The following is a 14,253-nucleotide window of genomic DNA, read 5'->3' as shown; positions in this document are numbered from 1 at the left end:
CATTCAGAGCTCTTAAGCCCTAGGTCACTAACTCAATGTTATAACTCAACTGCATCACTGGATGCCAAACAAAGCAAGTTAAGTACGTTCTGATTCTGCCTTCTAGGAGGCTATACTCTAAATCTTGGGCACCATGAAGATACGCACGCTAACAAAGAGGGCAAATAAACGGATAAGCTCATTGTGGGCAGAAAACATATCTACCAATGCTGTTGTATTGTACTCCCCCAAGCACTTCCTACAATGCTCTGCACACAGTTATGTACTCTATATATACCACAGATTGACTGATAAGCAAATACACCCTTACCTTATATACTAACTCTAGAAAGTCATTTTCTCTGTTACACCAAATGCAAAATGGGAATTAAAAATCCTGACTCCCTACACTAGTCTCTGATGCTACGAAAGTTACCTATACACACATATATATTCATAAACACATATATACATACACACATACATATATATGCATATAATAATAATAATGGTATTTGTTAAGCGCTTACTATGTGCCAAGAACTGTTCTAAGCCCTGGGATAAATACAAGGTTATCAGGTTTTCCTACATGGGGCTCAAGTCTTAATCCCCATTTTACAGGTGAGGTAACTGAGGCACAGAGAAGTTAAGGCACAGCTGACAAGTGGCAGAGCAAAGATTAGAACCCACGACCTCTAACTCCCAAGTCTGTACTCTACACATATGTACATACACATATATATGCACATATAAATACACACACACGCACACACATATATATGCTATACCCATACACACACATACATATATATATTTTAAATCTGAATATATTTAGAGCTCTTCTGCCAGAGATACTGAGACAGGTCATTCCATTCTACTTTTTATCTCAATACATATGAATTTATCTGTTTATTCAACTGTGTCCATCAGTTATCTCTGTTCTCTTATTCTTTTGCTATATTCTTTAATCCATCTTTTTCTCATTAGATTGTAAACTTGATGGCAAGAAATGTGCCTTTTATATCTTTCCCAAGTTCCCCAACGACATACTTCAACACTGCACATAGCTGGGGCTCAATAAATACTACTGATAGTGAAGACAGCGAGCTTAGCTCTCTGCTCAAATAGCAGCAAAGATGTCTAGGAACCAACTGGACCACAAAAATTCCTTTGGCTCCACCATGTTAATTCCCTATTCTCATCCCCTTAATTCACCTGCATCCCCCCTCCCACCATTCCCTAGGCCACTAACCCACCACGATTTGGGAGCAAAATCACCACAAGATCACTCTCCTCCTCTATAACTGTCAGATCACAGCTCTCACCATTTTCAAAGTCCACCTAAAATCACATCTTCAACAACCCGGTTCTGCCACTTGTCTGCTGTGTGACCTTGGGCAAGTCACTTAACTTCTCTGTGCTTCAGTTACCTCATTGTAAAATGGTGATTAAGACTGTAAACCCCATGTAGGACATGGACTGTGTCCAACCTGATTAGCTTGAGCGCTTAGGACAATGTCTGGCACACAGAAAGTGCTTAGGACAGTGCTTCGCACATAGTAGGCGCTTAACAAATGCCATCATTATTATAGAAAGCACTTAATACATTCCATTAGAAAAAAAGAGAGAAAGAAACCCCTCAGGTCATATCTCACCAACGAAAACTTTAGCATTTCAGCACTAACTATTCCCTTGTGTAGTTACAACCACCGATACGACTTCTGACATACCAACTTCAATCAATGGTACTTGATTTAAGGGCTCAATAAACGCCCTTGATTGAAACTTCAATACTCGCCTATTTTTCAGCACAAACTCATAAACATATTCATTTCTCCCTCATATCCGTAAATTATTTCAGTGTCTATTTCCTGCTAGATAAAGTCCTTGTGGGCAGGGAAAATGCCTATTAGCTCTATTGTATTCTCAAACGTTTAATTAAACAAGAGTATTTATTAAGCACTTTCTCTGTCCAGGGCAAGGTACTGCGCCCTTGAGAGAGTACAATAGTGACCTGTGGATCACAATAGATTAAATAAGAAATGTGAGGAGCAGCATTGCCTAGTGGAAAGAGCACAAGCCTTGGAGTCAGAGGACCTGGGTTCTAATCCCAGTTCTGCCACATGCCTGCTAGGGGACCCTGGGCAAGTCATTTTGCTTCTCTGTGTCTCAGTTCCCTCATCTGTAAAATGGGGATTAAATACCTGTTCTCCTTCTTACTAAGATTGTGAGCCCTGTGTGGGACAGGGTCCGTTTCTGATCTAATTTTCCTGTATCATCCCCAGCACTTAAAACAGTGCTTGATGCAAAGTAAGTGTTTAACCAATACCACGATTATTACTACTATTACACGCACTTGTGAGGTATTCAAAGTTGACCTAAGTAGCATATGCTTGATATAGTGCCATGTCTGTTCAAATTTTAAGATATGTTGTGTGTTACACTGACATAGGATGGAGTCAAACTCCTGCTGGTCCAGTGGTCTCAGGGAGAGTAAGCCATGGGTACCAGATACAAAGTGAGGCATATGTACACTGATGAAGAAAGGAGCCAAATCAATCAATCAATGTCATTTATTGTGTGCAGAGCACTGCACTAAGCACTTGGGAGAGTACACTTTCAAAGCACTATTCGGGTTGCATCTCCTCTAGGAGGCCTTCCCTGATTAAGCTCACTTTTCCTTTCTTCTGTGTCTTCTATACTTGGATCTGCGATCTTTGGGTAACTGATAATAGCTCCACCCTCATCCTCACAGCATTTAGGTACATATCTTTAAATTATATATTATAAATTATTTATCTCAATGTTTGTCTCCCCCACTAGACTGTAAGCTCCTTTGTGGGTGGGAATGTTTCTAACTCATGTCATACTGTACTCTCCCAAGTGCTTAGCATGGTGCTCTGCACATACTAAGCACTCAATACGTACCACTGATGATGACGATACAGTATAACAGTTGGTGGACAACGTTCCCCGCCCACAAGGAGCTTACATTCTAGAGGGCCTGAGAGACAAGCGCTTCGTACAGTGCTCTGCACACAGTAAGCGCTCAATATGACTGAATAAATGAATGAATTGGCCACTTGGGGCCCGGGTGCCTTGACGTCGACTTTAACAATTTGATGTACTTTAGGAGTTGGTGAGAGGCGACGGGATGGGTTGCAGGAAGGTATGTGTGTGTGCCAGTAGGATCTTTTACGTTTTATCTGAGTCAGAGGCGGTACCGCTTGTCTGCCTGAGTCACAAACTGTGAGCTCCTAGAAGGCAGGGGATTGGGTCTGCTTGTTTGCTTGGAGCAGCGGTAAGGCAGAGAGGTTGGAGTCTCTCATGGAGGCAGCCTTGGGAATCACTAAAGACTGTGAGGCGACCCAACCTCTCCTTTAAGAGGAAAACACCAGAAAGCCCCGGTGGGGGAAGCGGGTAGGGAGGGAGGTCCGCCAAGACCAACGCTAAACCCGGCCCTTTTAGCAAACTGTTTGGGAGGCCGTGTTGGACCTTGCAGTGCAGTACAAGCTAAAGTTGAACTGGCTATACCGGGCTACTTGGAGATCTTCTCTCTTCCTCCAGAAGGACTCAACCCAAGCCACTCCCCTCAGTACCCCACAGTAAGAAGGTGCTCATGAGCTAATGACCCCTGTGCGCCTGGGGCAGGGGAATGGATTTCCCCTCTTCACCCCTGTCCCCTGCCAGATCTCTCCAGCACTTCCCAACCTGAAACGACTTTCCTCAGCAAGATCTTTAGAAGAGCTAAGGGGCCCTCTGAGATTTCTCAGTCCTGCAAAGCACCTCTGCTCCTGCCACTGAAAGCGACCCACTGACCAAGACCAAGAGTCGCCTCTACCACCAGCCTGAACTGTGGCCACTCTTGGCACTGGCCGGGATGGGGTGAACCTCTGAGGCAGCCGTTGCTGCAGCCTGCCGGCCCAAACCTTGAGGCCCGGGCCCTCTCGGCTCCCAGTGGACAGCCTGGAAAAGGTGGTCCTTTTCCAGGCCTCAGGTTATGCTCCCAACTAGGCCTTGGCAGCCCAAACCTCACATGGCAGAAACCCTGCTTTATGCCGGCACATCCAAATCCCGCTGGGCCCCAAATCCCTGATAATCCTTCACTTTCTAAGCATCCTTAATCCTGTTTCCACTGTCCCTTCTCCCTCAACCTCCCCATCATCCCTCCCTTCCCAAATGTTAACTCTTTCTCTATTTTCCCCACAAAAAAGCAGTCTGGCTCTGGTGACTTTACGGAATTCTCTCCTTTCCTTTGAAGTTGGGAGGGAGTTGGGGGAGGTGAAGGTTGGAGGAAGGCAGAAGAGGATGGAGTTTGGAGTGGAGGGGAGGGGAGGAGGGAAAGTACAGAGATGAAGAGGTTGAAAAGAAGTAGAGAAGCCCTGGTAAAAGTTTATGACAAGGGAGCAAAGCAAGCAGATGCAGCCTTTCACTGATCTCCCCAAGGCCACTTCTAAAGCCAATAGGAAGTGATGGTCTGGGGATGTTTAACTGAAGTCACGCTTGTGATGGTGGGGCAAAGGCCAGCTTGGTCACCCAGATGGTTCAATGATCCCAGCCCAGGGTGGTTCTGTCCCTTCATCCTGAACGAGGCCACATCTCGATGATGGTACCATGCCCCCTTCCCATCTGAGCACTGTCCATCTCCCAGAAGGGTCTAGGGGCCACAGCTTCCTAATTTTGACCAGCTGGGAGAAAAGAATCCAGGCTCTAAGGGTCAACCTTGCCTCTGCTGTAGAAAGCGACGTGGAAACTTGTTCAGTCCAACCTCTGGGACTAGTTCATGGTGACTTCACTCCCTGCCCGTTCCTGACTCGGAACCAGTGATATCAGTCTGGGCTGATACTCTCCTGGCCAATGAAGCCTCACAATATTTGTTATCCACAGGAGCTGCCCACCCCTTGCCCCTATCTTCTAGGGTAGATTCTCCACAAACAGCTGCAAGTCCTGGGGAAGGTCACCAATCAATGGTAATTGTTGAGCACTTGTGTGCAGAGCACTATGCTAAGCACTTAGTCAGTCGAGCATGAGAGAAACTTGAACTGCACCAGGGCAGGCACACACCTTCTTTCCACCCAGCACTTATATGCATATCTTTAAATTACACATATTAAATTATTTATATTAATGTCAGTCTCCCCCCTCTAGACTGTAAGCTTGTTATGGGTACAGAACATGTCCGCCAACTCTGTTGTAGTGTACTTTCCCAAGCGCTAGTATAGTGCTCTGCACACAGTAAGTGCTCAAAAATAATAACAATAATGTTGGTACTTGTTCAGTGCTTACTATGTGCCGGGCACTGTTCTAAGCACTGGGGTAGATACAAGGGAATCAGGTTGTCCCACGTGGGGCTCACAGTCTTCATCCCCATTTTACAGATGAGGTTACTGAGGCCCAGAGAAGTTAAGTGACTTGCCCAAGGTCACACAGCTGGCAAGTGGCAGAGCCGGGATTCGAACCCATGACGTCTGACTCCCAAGCCCGGGCTCTTTCCACTAAGCTATGCTGTTCTCTTATTGCTCTCAATAAATATGATTGAATGCTCTGCACACAGTAAACGTTCAATAAATACCACTAATGATGATGATGCGCCTTTGAAATACACTTGCTTATGAGATCATAACCTGTAGAATCAGTTTCTACCCTACATATAATTCACACGTCAAGGTGTTTGAACAACAGTAATCAAAAATGGATTTTCATCAGAAGCCTCACCTCAAACCTCAATAAATGAACCACACAATCCAGCTGTTCACGTGTCACTAACATGAACTTCAAAAGCTAGACTGAGTCAGTGCAATGGGCTTACCACAGTTTCCAGAGACAGAGTATAGGAATAAAGGGAAATGTCAACCGGGTCACTTCCCAGGAGTCAAGGCAATTTGGCAATGAAGCACAAGCCATGTTACTGTCAATGCAGTCCTGCAACAGCTGCATCAATTCCTAATCTTAGGATAAATCAACTGCAATTCTATGAACCACATCAATAATGTCACTACACTGACTATAATTCTTTCACTGCAGAAAATTAAATATCACAATTTTGCACACCTCGTGTTATTGAATTTCCTGGTCACCAAGAATTAACTCTAACAGTTCTAGGGGAATTTCAGTCAAGGCAAACAATAAAGCAACATTCACAAAGTGACCCAAATTCTGGGAGGATTGTGAGTTGCTCCACATTTCCCAGATGCAGAATCAGGAATAGTTGGAAGTTTATTACCCTTAGAAACAACATTTGTTAAACACTTACTTTGGGCCAGGCACTGTATTAAGCACTGGGGTAGATATGAGCTAATCAGGTTGGACACAGTCCATGTTCCACAAGAGGCTGACAATCTTAATCCTCGTTTAAAAATAAGGTAACTGAGGCCCAGAAAAGTTAAATGACTTGCCCATGATCACACTGCTGATAAGTGGAGGAGTCGGAATTAGAACCCAGGCCCTTCTGACTTACAGGCGCATGCTCTATCCACTAAGCCACGCTGCCTCAAACCCTGAAAACTAAACTGTAAGAAGGGTGGTGGCATTATGATTGAGTGAGTTCAGAACTGAAATTTTTAGGTTCCACGCCTATACTATGAATGCCAATCACATGAAATGACATTAAATATAATATACATGGGATCGATTTATGAACTAACCCATTATGACCAAGCAGAGGGTTTAGCATTCTGAACACATGCCAAAGTGAGACCAGCATAATCCAAAAGTGAACTGCTGACCTTATTCTACAACTTTCTCTTGGTGATATTCCTTCCCATCTATCGAGCAGCCACCATCTCACTGAGAAATTGAAAAACTTATTGGAAGAACTTGCTAATGAACATTTAGGATTACACGTATCTGGGAACTTGAGCCTCAGGCACATAGGCAATATCTGGATTCTTTAAAACAGCAACTATTACTAAATAACAGCCCAGGTTTAAAGTTATTAATCAATACAAAGGATAGAAAAATTACTTTGTTGGCATTTTGGGACACTTAATTAACAGTATGAATGCATTCAAACACTTCCTTGAATCAAAGTGCCTGTGAAATAAATATTTTTTGCACAAGAACATCAGTGGTACATACTGAATGCTTACTCTGTGCAAAGCACTGTCCTGAGCACTTGGGAGAGTACAGCAGAGTTAGTGGACATGTTCCCTGCCCATAGTGAGCTGATAGCCAAAGCCAAAAGTAAAACTGTTGCCAAGCTCACCTCTGAATGTGGGTCTTTGGCTGCTGACTGTTGAGAAGTACATTTTTCGGTTATTAAGCCTTGATTCCTCAACTCAAGATCCTCTTTAGCTTTCAGAAGATGGTTCAGCCTATTCAAAAGCTGCTGATGTTCGGCGTCTTTTTCTTTCACTATGCCATCGAGTCTCTAAAAAAAAAAAAAAGAGTACAGTGATAATCAGTCACTCAGTCAATTGTATTTATTGAATACTTAATATGTGCAGAGTACTGTAGTCAGGGCTTGGGAGAGCACAATGTAACAATAAACGAACACATTCCCTGCCCACAATGAGCTTACAGTCTTGGGGCAGGGGATCGGGGGGCGGGGGGGAAGCAGACACTAATATAAACAAATAAATTACAGATATCATCACCATCAATCGTATTTATTGAGCACTTACTGTGTGCAAAGCACCGTACTAAGCGCTTGGGAAGTACAAATTGGCAACATATAGAGACAGTCCCTACCCAACAGTGGGCTCACAGTCTAAAAGATATGTACATAAGTTCCGTGGGGCTTGGTAAATATGAAGATATTTACCAAAAAACACCTGACAAATGTCTTCGGCAGAACAGCTTTTAAATTTTAATATGAAATGAGAAGCAATATGGCCTAGTGGAAAGAGCACGGGCCTGGGAGTAAGAAGGACTTAGGTTCTAATCCTGGCTCTGCCGCTTGTCTCTTGTGTGACTTTGGGCAAGGCACTTAATTTCTCTGTGCATCAGTTACCTCATCTGTAAAATGGGAATGAGGCTGTGGGCACCATGTGGGACGGGGACTGTGTCCAACCTGATTCGCTGGTATCTACCCCAGCGCTACCCCAGTGCTTGAAACATAGCAAGCGCTTAAGACATATCAGTATTATTATCATTATTATTATTATTATTTTAATACCACACAACCTGTCTGAACAACTCCATTCTGCCAAACTCTAGGTACTGCCGTGTGGCCGAAAAGCCGGACAGAGGTCAGAGCAGGGACGGTCACTGTAAACTTTCCTTACACAGTACAGTTCTAACAGTGTGGTTCTAACATTTCTCAGAATCCCATTCCAAGTCAGAGTTGCCTTCAAATAAGATTCAGATCTCTGATTTACTCTCGGAATGGTACGAGTCCAAATCTCTCTCCAGGGAGACTTCTACTTTGGATTTGAATCCAAAAGATCTTTTTTCAATATTACAACGTTCTTGAATTCTGTGGAGAGGAGTTTCGCTTTGACAGGGCATATCTAAGGTTGCATGTACCCCCTTTAAGGTTTTCACAACAGGAAACCTTGCTCACCCCCAGCACTCTTCTGTTTCTCCCACAATCGCTACTCAGTGAAACAGACCTTAAAAATAAGAAGGTATGCAAATGGATTCTGGAAACACTCTCTAGCTCTTTGACTGAGAGAAATTACAGCACATACATATTCCAAAAAAAATGTATTTTTACTACAAATCATGCAAAACGCAGTGACTAAATAAAGTACAAAAGAAAAGCAAATAATAGTACCTGAAGTAATAGATCTTTTTGACTGACACTGTCTGTTAGGTGTTTGATAGCTAGTTCTTGGCTGTGCAATTTCTGATTACTTTCACTCAGAAGAATATTGTAATGATGCTCCACTGCTTTCTCTTTCTCAATCATTTCACCATGCAATTTTTCGACTTGATTTCTAAGGTCCTACAAAAAAAAAAAAGAAGAAATGGGATGAGCATCACTAAAATGTCTAAATGACATTCTGTCATTAGTTTAACTTTTCAGAGCTTGAAATGACTCCTCTCACTGAGTGGTCTAAATCATCTATTTAGCAAATGCGGTCCTTTTTGTCACTTAAAAGATCAAGGGGCAACTCTCAGAAAAAGAGTGGCAATACTTTCCTGGGAATCCAGAGTGAAGATTTTGTTTAAATATGTTTAGTCCATGAAAAGTTATTCTGAATAGCTTCCTGGATTATAATTCTTTATCATGTACAAACCCTGCACAAGTTTGCTTGGATCAAGTACATTTTGGTAAGATAATTTTTTGGCCAAAAATACTTTTAACCGAAACCAATATATTAGCTAGAACAACTCAATATAATAATAACAGTGAGTGTGATATTTGTTTAAACCCTTACTATGCACCAACACTGTACTATGCACTGGGGCAGATACAAGTCCCTCATGGAGCACATAGACAAGTAGGAGGGAGAACAGGTATTAAGTCCCCATTTTGCAGCTGAGGGAACTGAGGCATAGAGAGGTTAAGAGCCTTACCCCAAATCACACAGCAGGTACATGGCAGAGACAAGATTAGAACTCAGATCCTCAGACTCAGAGGTCTAAGCTCTTTCCCCTAGGCCATGCAGCTTCTCTAAAATCAGCAGGGCAGTTAAGGAAATAGGCTTAAGGTTGTGAGAGACACAACTTTCTGTACCAAACAACATAAAGTTAAGCATCTTCTCTAAGTTTCCCAGCAGAACAACATCCTGCACCCTTAGGTCTTAAATCTCCAGTCCAGTGCTCAGAACACTGAACCAGTTGGCTACTAAGTTCCCCTTTTATTTTTCCAAAGAACAGATCTACACAAACCGAAGACCAACCACCATCACCACCCACCATCTGGCTGCCTTGATAAATATGTTTGCCCCTTAGTCTGGAAACAGAGCTAGTTTTCCAAGTTTCCTATTTCCCCACTAGATGTGCATACTGTTTCACTTATGTAACATATCCAAATTTATTTACATTAATGTCTGTCTCACCCTCTAGCCTGTAAGTTTGTTGTGGGCAGGGAATGTGTCTGTGACATTGTTGTGTCATACTCTTCCAAGACCTTAGTACAGTGCCCGGCATGCAGTAAGCACTCAATAAATACAACTGACTGACTGATCAAGTAAACTCACTTTCTGTTCAACTTGGTTGATCCAGGTTTCATCAATCAATCAATGGCATTTACTGAGCATTGTACTAGGCACTGTAGACATGATCCCTGCCCACTAGGAGTTTCATGTCACAGTGCCCTGGACCACTAGAGAGAACAACATCCTTCTCTCCAGCCCAACAAAGGCTACTTAGAAAGATGTTCATCACATCAGGGGCTCCCACAGCTTTTCAAGAAACTTTATGCATCAATCTATAGCATTTATTGAGCACTTACTATGAACAGAGCACTGTACTATGCGCTTGGGAGCATACAATATAATGGAGTTGGTAGACACACTCCCTCTCCATTCCCTACATGTTGAACTTCAAACCTTTGTTTGAACATAGAGAACTTGATAGCACACAAACCTTTTACTATCCAGACTTCACATTAAGAAAGGCAACAAGAAGAAATCACTCTTTCCCATGGACTAAAATCAAGAGCACTTCATAAACAACTGTACTCTGGTTGCATAACTTTCCTGGCCATTAATTAGACTGAGCACACCTACACTGAGAAGCTGGAAATTCTGAAAATTCCCTAATGACCAAAATCACAAACTCACTTCACTACAACCAAAAATTACATTAGAGTAGGCACTGCTTTGACTGAAAATCAAAATACAGAACATCTCTTCGAAAGAAACTTTTAACAAAACCATTAGATAGCCAAGTTTAATTTTGATCAATCAATCAAAGGCATCTATTGAGAGCTTACTATAAGCAGAGCACTGTAGTAAGCACTTGGGAGAGTACGATACAAACAGTGAACCCCAGCAACCTATGTAATTTTCAGTATTTTTTAAAAAGTGTCAAACATGTCAAAAAGTGACCTCTCAAAGAACATTTTCGAAAACTGCTTCCTTCTATTTTGTCATGGGTGGTTTGACTGCAGATTGATTTGAAAAAGATGCTAAGACTCAAAACACTAAAGGTTCAAATCTCAGCCTTGACATTGACCCTTAGCAGGCTGTGGCAGGGAGAGGGTGATCAGTTTATCTAGAAAACAGGGACTCTTCTAATGCATTTATTTGTATCTCTACAGAAAACGCTAAGAATGTAAAATATTTTATTATGTAATGTACGTAGCTCCTTATGTCTGCAGTAAAATTGGACTGCCAGCTTTGTAAAAGCATCCCATTTTTACCTTTCAATTAAATGAAAAGCTTACATGTTAAATTGAATGTTTTCTGTTCACGATATCAAATTATAAATTCTGAAATAATTTTCTGAATTCCTTACTTTATGCAAACTTACAATTAGGCCCTTTTTCACATGAATAGTTCAACTTCTATTGTGTGGGCATTCAATTCTAATTTGTTTCCTTCTCTTTTTAAATTTCAGTTTAACTACCTGGTTTAAAGAACCTCTTATCCATTTTGGTCTTACAATGCCATAATATGTTATTACAGCTTTCTCATTAACCACCACAGTGTTCACAGAGCACTGATTTCCAGAGGGCTGCAAATCCGACGTTTCCCTCTCTGGTTATCAGTCCAGGAAAAACATTTTCAGGCTCAGACCAGATGAAGGGAGCTACAGCTCCACTGAATTTAAATCTGCCAGGCTGAAAACACAGGTATTTGGATCTGCATCCCCTGGGCACAGGGTATTCACCCCACGGCACTTATGTACATATCCATAATTTATTTATTTACATTAATATCTGTCTCCCCTTCTAGACTGTAAGCGCCTTTTGGGCAGGGAAGATTCCTACCGACTCCAATACAGTACATATAGTGCTCTGCCTACAGTAAGCGCTCAATAAATACCATTAATTGATTGACTGGATCCCAATATCCAGTCAGATGTTATCCTTTCTTTTAAGGGTGGTTTTTTCGTTTGTGCTTTCTGTAACGGTGTGTCGACTTCTCCTGTGTCTGGGACCTGCCCTCTTGAAGAAGGCAGGGGTAATAATAATAATAATGTTATTTGTTAAGCACTTACAATGTGCCAAGCATTGTTCTAAGAGCTGGGGCACATACAAAGTGCTCACGTTGTCCCACGTGGAGCTCACAGTCAATCCCCATTTTACAGATGAGAAAACTGAGGCACAGAAGTTAAGTGGCTTGCCCAAGGTCACACAGCAGACAAGTGGCGGAGCCAGGATTAGAACCCATGTCCTCTGACTCCCAAGCCCGCGCTCTTCCCAATAAGCTGTGCTGCTTCTCGTAGGATAGGGGAAGGTTTGGCATCAAGAAGAAAAATTAAAACTCATTTTTGAGCTTGAGCCCTTCCCCACAAATCTCTCCGGGCGTAGGGCACCACAAAGTCGAGAGAATTCAGAACGAGCTTAATGGAAAGACATTTAAGTGGGTGGGAATGCAGCGAGAGATGTCTCCGAAAAGGAGGAAGGCTGCCATGGAAACGTTCATACTATACTCCTTTCCTTTCCGCTTCCCCATTCCACAGGTGGAGTTATAATAAGCAACTCGTGTAAGAGGAAGGCACGCACCCTTCAGCCCTCACTTGGACAGAGGAAACAGAACTTCAAATTGCTAACCTGAAGTCAATTCTAAATACTGTCTAAGAGGTTGCCTGGTAGATTTTTTTTTAAGATTCTTGCTTTTCTAATGGAATGTTTTGTTTTGTTGTCTGTCTTCCCCTTCTAGACTGTGAGCCCGTTGTTGGGTAGGGACCGTCTCTATATGTTGCCGATTTGTACTTCCCAAGCTTAGTACAGTGCTCTGCACACAGTAAGCGCTCAATAAATACAAATGAATGAATGAATGAATCCCTGCTAATTCCAAGAAGGAAACATTCTTGGAAAAAAGGAATTTTGTAGACCCTGTTGGAGCCTTACTAAGTGGGTGAACGGGAGGGGCCTGCCCGTAGCCATAGTAAGTTAAGCATCGCTCTCCTTGCATCTTCATTTAAATCAATAAGACATGAATGTCTGTAAAATGAGCCATATTGAAAAGTTAGGATATGCCAGCTTTCATCTCAAGCAATTTTCCACAATTAGTGGATATTAAACTTGAAAATCCATTTACGACTAACTGGGGTAGTAAATAGCAAAATAAAATAGAGCAATCTGGCAAGAAAAAGAGTCTGAGAAGAGGCTCGACTGAAGTCCACAAAAATCACACAGAACAGTTGGTTATCAAATCTTTTAGCACCAGAATTGGGGGACAACCCAGGTTTGAAGTTCTGGAAAAACAACAGGAAATATATCTTAACCCAGGAAATGGGTTAAGAATGTACTGATCAACAACAGAGAGGTGCAAGTAGATAATACCAAAGGGGAAGTGTTTGGATCAATTGAGAAGTGGGTTAAGGGCTAAGATGAGGAACTGTTTACAGATATCAAAGAATGTTCTGATAGATTCCTAGATAACAGGACCATATTGAGAAACGGTTGGGAAAATTAGGGCAGCCATCGCACTATTCTTCCAAGTATCCTGTGGTGTCTGTCAGTGATGGAATATCAATCAATGGCACTTATTGAGTGCTTACTCTGGGCAGAGTACTGGACTAACAGCTGGGAGAACATAATACAATGTGGGCTTTTTTAAAATCAATCAATCAATCGTATTTATTGAGCACCTACTGTGTGCAGAACACTGTACTAAGTGCTTGGGAAGTCTAAGTTGGCAACATATAGAGATGGTCCCTACCCAACAGTGGGCTCACAGTCTAGAAGGGGGAGACAGAGAACAAAACCAAACATATTAACAAAATAAATAGAATAGATATATACAAGTAAAATAAATCAATAGAGTAATAAATATGTACAATCATATATACATATATACAGGTGCTGTGGGGAAGGGAAGGAGGCAAGATGGGGGGAATGGAGAGGGGGACAAGGGGGAGAGGAAGGAGGGGGTAATAATGGTATTTATTGTTTACTATGTGTCAAGCACTGTTCTAAGCATTGGGGTGGCTAAAAGATAATCAAGTTGGACACGGTCCCTGTCCCCAATAGGGCTCACAATCTTAATCCCCATTTTACAGATGAGGTAAGTAACCTGAGGCAAAGAGAAGCGAAGTGACTTGCTCTAAATCCAACAGCTGACAAGTGGCAGAGCTGGGATTAGAACCCAGGCCCTCTGGTTCCCAGGCCCAAGCTCTTTCCACTGGGCCATGCTTCTTCTCTACTTGAAGCTCTATGAGCTCGTAGGCCTGACCTGAAAAAAACATTTCTTATGACTTTATGACAGATTA

General features: G+C 42.3%; 1 protein-coding gene across 3 annotated transcripts in view; it reads right to left on the bottom strand.

Annotated features, from left to right (window-relative positions):
* The window catches only part of CDK5RAP2 (CDK5 regulatory subunit associated protein 2), a 135,010-nt gene that overhangs the window by 56,084 nt on the left and 64,673 nt on the right, over window positions 1–14,253 (bottom strand). For all 3 annotated transcript variants that reach the window (XM_038744556.1, XM_038744557.1, XM_038744558.1), the window contains 2 exons: window positions 8,696–8,866; window positions 7,184–7,348 (listed from right to left, as the gene is read on the bottom strand). In XM_038744556.1, the coding sequence (XP_038600484.1) occupies window positions 7,184–7,348; window positions 8,696–8,866 (336 nt within the window). The remainder of the gene's footprint in view (window positions 1–7,183; window positions 7,349–8,695; window positions 8,867–14,253) is intronic.

The sequence above is a fragment of the Tachyglossus aculeatus genome, chromosome 4 (genome assembly GCF_015852505.1).
Source record: "Tachyglossus aculeatus isolate mTacAcu1 chromosome 4, mTacAcu1.pri, whole genome shotgun sequence".
Lineage (NCBI taxonomy): Eukaryota > Metazoa > Chordata > Mammalia > Monotremata > Tachyglossidae > Tachyglossus > Tachyglossus aculeatus.
This window is presented reverse-complemented; position numbering and strand designations above follow the sequence as displayed.